This window comes from Gigantopelta aegis, chromosome 3 (genome assembly GCF_016097555.1).
Source record: "Gigantopelta aegis isolate Gae_Host chromosome 3, Gae_host_genome, whole genome shotgun sequence".
In the NCBI taxonomy this organism is placed as follows: Eukaryota; Metazoa; Mollusca; class Gastropoda; order Neomphalida; family Peltospiridae; genus Gigantopelta; species Gigantopelta aegis.
This window is the reverse complement of record NC_054701.1, coordinates 57670506-57680827: the sequence shown is the minus strand read 5'-3', so window position 1 is coordinate 57680827 and position 10322 is coordinate 57670506. Positions and strand designations below refer to the sequence as shown.

The 10322-nt window shown below is 35.7% G+C and overlaps 1 protein-coding gene across 1 annotated transcript; it reads right to left on the bottom strand.

Annotated features, from left to right (window-relative positions):
• Positions 1-258: 258 nt before the first annotated feature.
• On the bottom strand, positions 259-6848 carry LOC121367271. Its single transcript, XM_041491385.1, has 4 exons — positions 6747-6848; positions 5480-5624; positions 3269-3414; positions 259-459 (listed from the first exon to the last, which is right to left on the bottom strand). The coding sequence occupies exons 1-4, from the start codon at positions 6790-6792 to the stop codon at positions 383-385; spliced, it is 414 nt and encodes a 137-aa protein (XP_041347319.1). The 5' UTR covers positions 6793-6848; the 3' UTR covers positions 259-382.
• Between the last annotated feature and the right edge of the window lie 3474 nt (positions 6849-10322).

Here is a 10322-nt window from a genome sequence, read left to right as displayed (position 1 = left end):
TCACGCAGTGTTCAATAGCATATCAGTGTTCTACAGCATATCACGCAGTATTCAGAAGAGTATTAAACTCGTCTTTATAGACGACCGTAGCGTACCATAGCGCAGTTCTCAGTAGCGACTCACTACGTAATGCCCTTTTCGGCGGTTCATTCCTACTTTGAGTATACTGTATTATATTGGACTCGTTCTGTAGCTGAAAACTAAACAATAGCGAGTGAAGGACTACAGAAATACCGCACTAAAAACAAATATAAGACATTGTAACATTTAATTTATTGAAATTCAGCAATGGTATGTTCGTAATATAAATATGTAATCTTCTGCTCCGTTTTATTTTTGTGATACATATTTCCGTCAAATCATATCGCTCATCGAGTTGATTCTAGTGTTTTGTACCACATGGCGGTGGCACGTCACTCGGCCAGTCACACGTCTGAAGTTTTTCACTGAAAACCGTTCCTGAAAGAAAAAAAAGAAATATACAAAAAAGTACTCTAATAACGAACCGGAAGGGACACTGATAGTTCGTTATAGCAGTAGTTGGTTGTACATATTTGTACACGTTGGTTATTAATGTATAGGGAGATAAAACGGGACTTTACGATCAGTTCGTTCTATACAGTAGTTCGCTCTAAGCATGTTCGTTTTAAGCGTACTTTACTATATTAGTGAAAATTGTGGCACAATTATTAGTTAATAGTGATATATTAATATGGGTGGACTTCAGATATTGGTGTATGCACACAGAAAAGAAATGTGTGTCTAAAGAGTCATATACTGATGGAACCACTTGAACTAGACCACGAAGGAAGAAACACACTGATGTCATACAGACTGTTCTTACGGATGTCGTTAATACACCAGCAGTGGAGTTGTGATACAGAAATTAACCAAATGGATCCAACAAATTGAAATCAGACCGCTTAGTAGGGTTAGACACGTGAAATAATATCTCGTATGAAATCCGGTTTAAGGCTTGATAATTCCAACATTTATCAATTGGCGGGTCTTTATAATTACCTTTCTAATGCAATGGGTGATGAGATAAAAGGTCGGTGGTGTATTTTGTAACATTAGTAAAGCATCTGGTCGTGTTTGGCATACACGTTTGATAGATAAAGGACAGCTAAGTTGAATAAGTGGAAAATATATTCAATGGTTTAAGATTAAGTTAGAAAATCATAAGCAAACAAACAACCATATAAAAAGGCAAACAAACAGAAAAAAAACTACGACCTAGAAACAAAGAAAGAAAGAAATGTTTTATTTACCGACGCACTCAACACATTTTATTTACGGTAATATGGAGTCAGACATATGGTCAAGGACCACACATATATTGAGACAGGAAACCCGCTGTCCCCACTTCGTGGGCTACTCTTTTTCGATTAGCAGCAAGGGATCTTTTATATGCACCATTCCACAGACAGGGTAGTACATACCACGGCATTTGATATACCAGTCGTGGTGCACTGGCTGGAACGAACCTAGAAACAAAGGCAAACACCAAACAAACAGAAAAAACAACAACCTAGAAACAAAGGCAAACACCAAACAAACAAAACAAAAAAAACCTAGAAACAAAGGCAAACACCAAACAAACAGGAAAAAACCCCTAGAAACAAAGGCAAACACCAAACAACAACAATAGCCAAAACAAAAGAAGAAGAAGTGATTAATGGGTGTACAGCGAATACATCTGACTTAGCAGTAGTACCGCAGGGATCAGTATTAGACCCTCTCCTATTTTAGGTTTACATTAACAATGCTGTCGATATGTTAATTGTAATATTAGATTATTCGTTGATGATACTTCTACTCTACTACAGTAGATGGTTTTACTTTGGGCTACTGTACAATACATTTACGCTTCACAGAAGAGAACTGGATGGTTAAGGTCTCATCAGACAAAACCCTGGTTCTATTACTTCAAAATCAAATTCAGTTAGTTTTGTATTAAGGCAATTCGATGTCAAACATAATAAACAATTTGGCCTAATGATTCTAGATGATGAGAAGTGGTACAGTCATATTGAGTAATTAGTTAACTGTGAGAAACTGATTTTGTAGTATGAATTAAATATTTTGCCGTTGTTTGACTACGGTTACCACCAGTGAAATAACTACTGATAGCCAACAGGAAATAGTTCAACAAATTAATCTGCATACTCTTCGGACAATTTTTGGTGCTGTTAGGGGTTACAGTCACAACAAAATCTTTAATGAAATGTGATTTTATCTCTTTAATTCAACGTAGTAAATTTAATAAAATTTGAGGGTTTTTTTTACAAAATGTTGAAAGGTGTAATTCACAATAATTTGTCATCGTTTGTGCTTCGGACAGTAATTGCAGCGGTAAAAGATATATATTTCGAAATAATATTGCATTACAAACTATTTTAACTAGAACTAAATTGTATGAGAAAGTATTTTTGCTGTTAAATGTTCGGGATTTGACAGCTCTTGATAGCAAGAAACATTAGGATAAAACTCTCAAAAAACTTTAAAAGGCAAATATATCTCATAAGCAATTCTAGAATTTGGTTGACGCTCAAACAAAATAATCCATTGCAATCTCCGTTTAGATTTCATTGATCTCAAATGATATATTTTTATAATTCCTCTTGTAGTTGTGACCATCCTTTTGGAAAGTACAGTCCACTTTTTGTTGTTCTTTGTATTATGATTTCCTTCCAATCAGGTTCTTTCATAGTAGCGATTTTCTTATTACAACAGTGCTACTAGTCTATTACAAGATATTGCTTGTTCCGCTTTATAATTCTAATTTTGTACCGGCATAGGTGACGTCGTGGGTAGATACTGGGTTAATCCAGATACCGACTCCAAACCCTGAGTGAGTGCTCCGCAAGGCTCAATGGGTAGGTGTAAACCACTTGCATCGACCAGTGATCCATAACTGGTTCAACAAAGGCCATGGTTTGTGCTATTCTGCCTGTGGGAAGCGCAAATAAAAGATCCCTTGCTTCCTCTAAAAAACAGTGTCAGAATGACCATATGTTTGACGTCCAATAGCTGATGATAAGATAAAAAAATCAATGTGCTCTAGTGGCGTCGTTAAATAAAACAAACTTAAAACAAACTTTTGCTGTAGTTCGTGTCCGACTGAGAGTTCTTGGCTTGGTTCAAATATGTGTACCATTACTGTACGTGTTCTATAGACAGCACTTTTTAAGTTTGTTTGCTGTCACTAAAAGCATACGATCCTATCCCAATGACAATTCGTGATCTAAAATATAAATATTGTTACCTGGTGTACAGAAATTGTGTCCAAAGAAGGTTCCGGATATACAAGTGTAATATGATCTACAGTGTTCTGACAGATCGGGGTATCTACCATCACTTTTCGTGGTACAGTCTCTGAGGATTCCGCATGGCGGTGGAACGTTGATTGGACTGTGTAAATAACAATTATTTGTTACGACAGAGCATAATATATAGATTTATTATTAAATCCCCATCTCGCCTTTTGATTAACAACATATGTTATTGCACATAATATATAATACATACAAAATAATTAGGCACAAGTTATCGAACATTAAATTGTACAACAATCGCATCTGCAATTTTCAATAAATAAATAAATAAATAAATAAATGTATAAGTGAAAGTAAACGTTTGTGAAAAACGATTGAAGAAAAGGCAGAACAGGAAACGAAAAGAAATAGAAGTAATCAATGATGAAATAGTATTCATTATTAATATTTTACCTTCTCAGACAGCTCAATTGGTAAGTAATAACACTATAATAGTAAAAGTAACAACAAATCAATAATCGATTCCCCGCCACGAGATAAAGTTTTCTTAGTCAAATCGTTGTGTCTGTTCAGTGTATTTGTGAACATGCTCAAATATTTGTTTATTGGTGTCATCATTATATCTCGCCTTTCGTCTAATGTAAGATACAAAGAAACGTAATACTTGATTTCAGTGTCACACGCTAATTTAGCAGCCAAATTATAATGATTAAACCAGCCTCGGTGGTGTCGTGGTTAAGCCATCGGACATAAGGCTGGTAGGTACAGGGTTCGCAGCCTGGCACCGGCTACCACCCAGAGCGAGTTTTAACGACTCAATGGGTAGGTGTAAGACCACTACACCCTCTTCTCTCTCACTAATCACTAATAACTAACCCAATGGCCTAGACGGACAGCCCAGATAGCTGAGGCGTGTGCCCAGGACAGCGTGCTTGTAACTTAATTGGATATAAGCACGAAAATAAGTTGAAATGAAATGAAATAATGATTAAACAATGTTTTGTTATGTTGGTTTTTGTTGTTGTTTTGTTTTGTTTCGTTGTTGTTGATTTTTTGGTGGATTTTGTTGTTTGTTTGTTGAAATGAAATAATGATTAAACAATGTTTTGTCATGTTTTTGGGGTTTGGTTGTTTTTTGTTGTTGTTGTTGTCGTTTTATTGTTGTTGTTTTTTTTTGGGGGGGGGGTGTTTCGTTGTTGATTTTTTTTTTTTTGCATTTTGTTGTTGTTTGTTTGTTTACTTGCTTGTTTTGTTTTTATTTTATTTTTTTGTTGTTTTGTTTATTTGTTTGTTGTTGTTTGTTTGTTTTGTTTTGTTTTTTTGTGTGGTTTTTTTTTTTTGGGGGGGGGGGGGGTCACAAGAAAGCAAGAAAGGAGAAATTTACTGTTACACAAATACTGCTTCACGACACGATACACAGTAAACACATGCAGAGATTCATTTTACTTTTGAATGTGACACAAATATACCATATAAATTCATATAAATTTTGTGTTTCTAGCTCCGTGTGTAAAATTTAATAACATAAATGGAAAATCTTACCTTTATATCTCACTAATTTGAGCAGAACAAGCTTTTAGTCTGTTCTACGCACACGAAGGTCTTTTTAGTGCAGTAATGTTAATAATAGCTGGTAAAGAGTTGTACATATTCAGAAAAGCATTTTAAGTTATTTTAATCAAACTTCAGCTTAACATTCCATTGATTTTATTGTGAAATGTTTTGAGGTTAGCATGTTTGTACTTAGAGAACACACCAACTGGCTGCTGGAGATGAGATTAGAAGAAGACGATGGGAATGGATTGGTCATACATGTGTACGCTTCGGAAGCCAGCATCGAATATCACCAGGCAGGCTCTGACATCGAACCCACAAGGCAGAAGAAAAAGAGGCCGCCCAAGAACACATGGCGAAGGGACCTCCAGGGGGACACCAAGAAGACAGGATACACCTGGATGCAGCTTGAAACCAGAGCCCAGGACAGACAACTCTGGAAAACTGTAGTCAATGGTCTATGCTCCAGAAGGGACGACGTGCTTAAGTAAGTATGTTTGTACTTAATTTGCGCTTGCTTATTGTGGGCATACGTATTTCAGGCACACTCTTCATCGCTTCAGCTTTTTGTGCAGTCTAAAGCTCTGTAGAAAACCACGAAGCAGGTAGAGGTAACTTAACCTCAAATATGAAAACGTTTTACTTACTTGTCACACTTGCCCGTGTTGCTGTTGAAGACTTGGTTGTGTTGACATGTTACAGCGGTGGCCACGTGGTTCTCACAGTGAATGAATTCACGACAACCGCGATCGTAAATTCCGTCGGGACGAGTTGAGCAGTCGTAGGAAAATACTAGAGAACAATGAAATACAACTGAACTGGTATCAAATGGCACGTATGAAAAAAACACCCAGTTTGTTTGTTTTGTTTAATGACACCACTAGAGCACATTGATTGATTAATCATTGACTACTGAATGTCAAACATTTGTTAATTCTGACTCGTAGTCAGCAGAGGAAACCCGCTACAGTATTCCATTAGCAGCAAGGGATCTTTTATATGCACTTTCCCACAGACAGGAAAGCACATACCACAGCCTTTGACCAGTTGTGGTACACTTGCTGAAACGAAAAAAAATCACCCCGACCCAGAAACAAACAAACAAAAACAAAACAAAAAAGTATAAAAGCAGGTGGTGGGGAAGCCGCAACGCCGCGTCAATTATGTAACTGGTTCGAGTAGAAACCGATTATTGTTTGTTTTGTTTTTTTTGTTTTTTTTACGGAGTGGGGAGGGGGGAGGGATCCCTAATAAGCCCTGGCCTGGTTCTGTAACAATATCAGGCGTGAGTACGCATCATAGTTTATAAAACTAACCTATAATATATTGTTGTAAGTTCTATTAAAGGGACATTTCTGAGTTTGCTGCAATTTTTAAGATGTTATCGACTAACAGAGACTTTTTAACGATTGTAATTACATATCTAATATATTTTTCTGCATAAAATATTAGTGGTTGTATAGTAAACGTGTTTCTGATCGTTCTAATATTTGTGCTAGGTTAAATTTTATTTTATTTCCTAAAATAATTTTTAGAAGACAAAGTCCCATTTGGGCTTCTTACAAATATTAAGACGACCAGAAATACATTAAATATACAGACATCGATATTCTAAACAAGAAAATATATTTAATATGTAATTTTAATCGTAGAAATATTTTATTAGTCGGAAACATCTTACAATGCAGCAAACTCGGGAATGTCCCTTTAAACATTTGTCAAACAATAAATAATACATTCGATTTTAAAGGATTTATCATTACCACAAATAATACAGTTTTTTTAATGATGCATGGTAAAACTGCATTATAATTTTTATCATCTCATTTTTACTGTTAAACTTAATTTTAACATTTCTAATACTACATGTACTAAGCTTAATGTAAACATTTCTGTTAGTAGTAAAACGAATACCTGTTGGCAGAAGCACGACGAGAACGGTAAAATGGAGGACGTGCATGTTTGTAGAACTAAGTCAAGTCAGCGCTAATTGATAACGCTTCAGATGACCTCTTATTTATAGTGTGGTCAGGCAAACATGTGGCTTTTTGAAAACAATCTTTATTCTATGTGTGTGAATGGGTGTGTGTCAAATAAATTATAATGCCACACACGCACACATGCACACACGCACGCATACGCACACAAGCACGCACGCGCGCACACATAGCTCGAGTGTTCTCTAGCCTTAGCCAGTTTGCATGTAAGCACAGAGCGCTAGGTGCTAAGAACTGCCGATTTTCATTTTTCCTATGACCGAAGAATAGTTCAAGTACTGTCACTAAAATACACATAATAGGTTTGTAAATCTGACTACAAAGATAATTTGAAAATGTTAGAGTTCATTGGTAAACAGTAAACTTTTATAAATACAGTTTTATTCAGATGTTTAAAACAAATTGTTATACACTACATAGTGATCTTTACAATTTCAGTTAAGACACAGTTTTTAATTTATTCAAAAACTATATCGCATATATGTTTTACCTCTGAGTACTTGACGAAGATATTCTCACATTGTTATTTAAGCAGCTGTTACCGGGAAGTAAAGATAAAGAGAATATAGGCCATCGGTCTACAGGGTTCGGATCCCAGTCGAGGCATGGGATTTTTAATCCAGATACCGACTCCAAACCCTGAGTGAGTACTCCGCAAGGCTCAATGGGTAGGTGTAAACCACTTGTACCGACCAGTGATCCATACTGGTTCAACAAAGGCCATGTTTTGTGCTATCCTGCCTGTGGGAAGCGCAAATAAAAGATCCCTTGTTGCCTGTCGTAAAAGAGTAGCCTATGTGGCGACAGCGGGTTTCGTCTAAAAACAGTGTCAGAATGACCATATGTTTGACGTACAATAGCTGATGATAAGATAAAAAAATCAATGTGCTCTAGTGGCGTCGTTAAATAAAACAAACTTTACTTTATAAAGATAATATAATTCTGTGTCAGCTTATAAAAACGTATGTGAGTTAAACATGACATATAATTTGATTGAATTGAATTGTTATTGATGTTGTTGCTGTTTTCATGCTACAAATAAGTATATAATTTTTCTATTAACAGCAAACACCGTTACAGTTACGAATATCGATAGCTAATCATAATCAGGGCCGTAGCTAGCGGGAGGAGGGGGGGGGGGGGGGGGCAAGGGGGCAGTCCCCCCCCGAAAAAAATCCGGAAAGCATTGTAGAAACTTAAAGAAAATTCTCTTCTTAACTGTTAAAAGAGTTTTAGACTATTAACTACTCAGTTGCCCCCCCCCCCCCCCCCCCCCCAAACAAAAAATCCTAACTACGGCCCCTGAGAATGGGCCGAATTTACAAAGCCGGCTTATGGCTTACTCGCGTCTAACTACAGACGTTTACAATGATTAAACATCTGCGTTTAAGAAAAACAAATTCCGTAAATTCAGAACTAATATACTTCAGTAACAGTACTAGACGTTTAGTTAGTTTCGCAGATCGATGACGTCATTTTCAGAAGTGTTATTTATTATTATTATTTTAAATTGTATATTAGCTACGAAATGTATCACATGTAGCAGGCCTTTTAATCGTAAAGAGCGGGAAGCAAATTACTGTGACATTAAAAACAACATTCAAAATGGTGATCTATCACGTGACTATCCGTAACAGTAACGGTGCTGTTGCGAAACCTCTCTGATATCAATGTTTGGACTATTAATAAAAATATATATATAAACATCAAAACGAAGTACGCCGACAGAGTATGACTGTGTCGCATTTAATATTTAGATCATCTACAAAGATTGACCAACTAAACATGATACTTACATTCAACAAATAAATGTACTAGTTTCTTTAGTATCTCAGAAATAAAATGTACATAATTCAGTCTTAAACGTTTACATTACATAAGTTTATTATGAATGCAATATAGTTGGTGGTTAAGTCTGTGTGAGTTCTGATCCGTTAATTTGAGACTAAAAATTAACAGTCTCAGATAAATGTTACTATTAGGGAGCAGTAAAAAACTCCACCACGAATCAGAGCACAGTAACGGAGGATCTTCAGTGAGAAGAAAAGAACATTTACAAACTAAAAAAGTTGTTTTTAGTATTTTTCTTGGGGGAAACTATCACACATTCCCCCACTGGGTACAGCCCTGAATACAATATTATATGCAATGGGAATTTAACACATGTCGCCAACAAAGTGAGATTTTATCAATGATTCCAATAACATATGTTTTAAATAAATGGAACATAACAAATATGTAATGTCTGCAGACTGGCATAATTCCCACGTAATAGTTATCAACTGGCCGGTCCACACATTGTTGATATGCAAGTGTTTCACCTGGGATCAATGATTTATCCAAGAGAAGTCGTATGTTCTCTTAAATAGAACAGATTCATATTTTGCAATGATCTGAAGACATACAAAAACAAATATATATATTTTATGATTTAAAAGACATCCCTAGAATGCACGCGAATGTTTCGCTACGCAAACATTACAAATACATAGCCTGGGCCCAATTCCACAAAACACCATAAGCTTAGTCTTGCACATAAGCGTAAATTTACGACTAAACCACAATTTTTATTACTATTATAGTACAACAAATATAGTAAAAGTACACGTATTTTATTTTATTTTGTCCTTTAAATTCTCCATCTTCTGTAATGATGTGAGTTTCTGCGCAGATGCCAGACACATGAACATGGCAGACGTAAACTTACGATATTTTGTGAAATAGGCCACTGGACTATTGTATGATTTTTTGTTTTCAGTTTTAGTTTCAACACATGGGCGTCGTTTGGTTTTGAAGGGGAGAGATGCACCTGTCAGCTCGTATATCATGGAGTACACAACCTTTTATCTTAACTACCGGGTGTAGTTAGTGCTTTTGAGACACGTAAAACAGACAACTCCCTGATAAACATATATGGCATATGTGTTTTTTCCTTAGCTTATCTGTGACCTACATTGTACCCATTTTCAGCAATGTCCCTTACGTTGAAAATAGTCAGAGTGTGACCCAAACGCAGTTCCGGTTACGGTGAAGGTGAAAGCAGTTCTTATCTACCAACCGATAGGCAAGAATAGTCGGTCTAACACAATAATACAATGTTTAATGATTAGTAAAAATGAAATAGCAAAAGCTCTGGCTAAATACTGCTGTTTTGCTCTTGAATTGCTAGTTATCAGTTATATCTCTTATAAACATGTATTATCAATTTATTGTCAAAAGTTGCTTTAAAGAGACATTCCTGAGTTTGCTGCGATTTTTAAGATGTTATTGACTAACAAAGACTTTTTAACGATTGTAATTACATATCAAATATATTTTTCTGCATAAAATATTAGTAGCTGTATATTAAACGTGTTTCTGATCGTTCTAATATTTGTAGTAGGTTAAATTTCATTTTATTTCCAAAAATATATTTTTTCGTACCTACGAAATTATTTGAAGACAAAATCCAGTTTGGGCTTCGTACACATATTAAGACGACCAGAAACACATT

Bases quoted from the DNA above. Each gene is read 5' to 3' on its own strand.
- LOC121367271 (XM_041491385.1), bottom strand. From the start codon at position 6,792: ATGCACGTCCTCCATTTTACCGTTCTCGTCGTGCTTCTGCCAACAG. The intron at 5,625-6,746 runs GTATTCGTTTTA...ATTGTTCTCTAG, and splicing joins CGTCGTGCTTCTGCCAACAG to TATTTTCCTACGACTGCTCA. The intron at 460-3,268 runs GTAACAATATTT...TTTTTCTTTCAG, and splicing joins ACACAATTTCTGTACACCAG to GAACGGTTTTCAGTGAAAAA.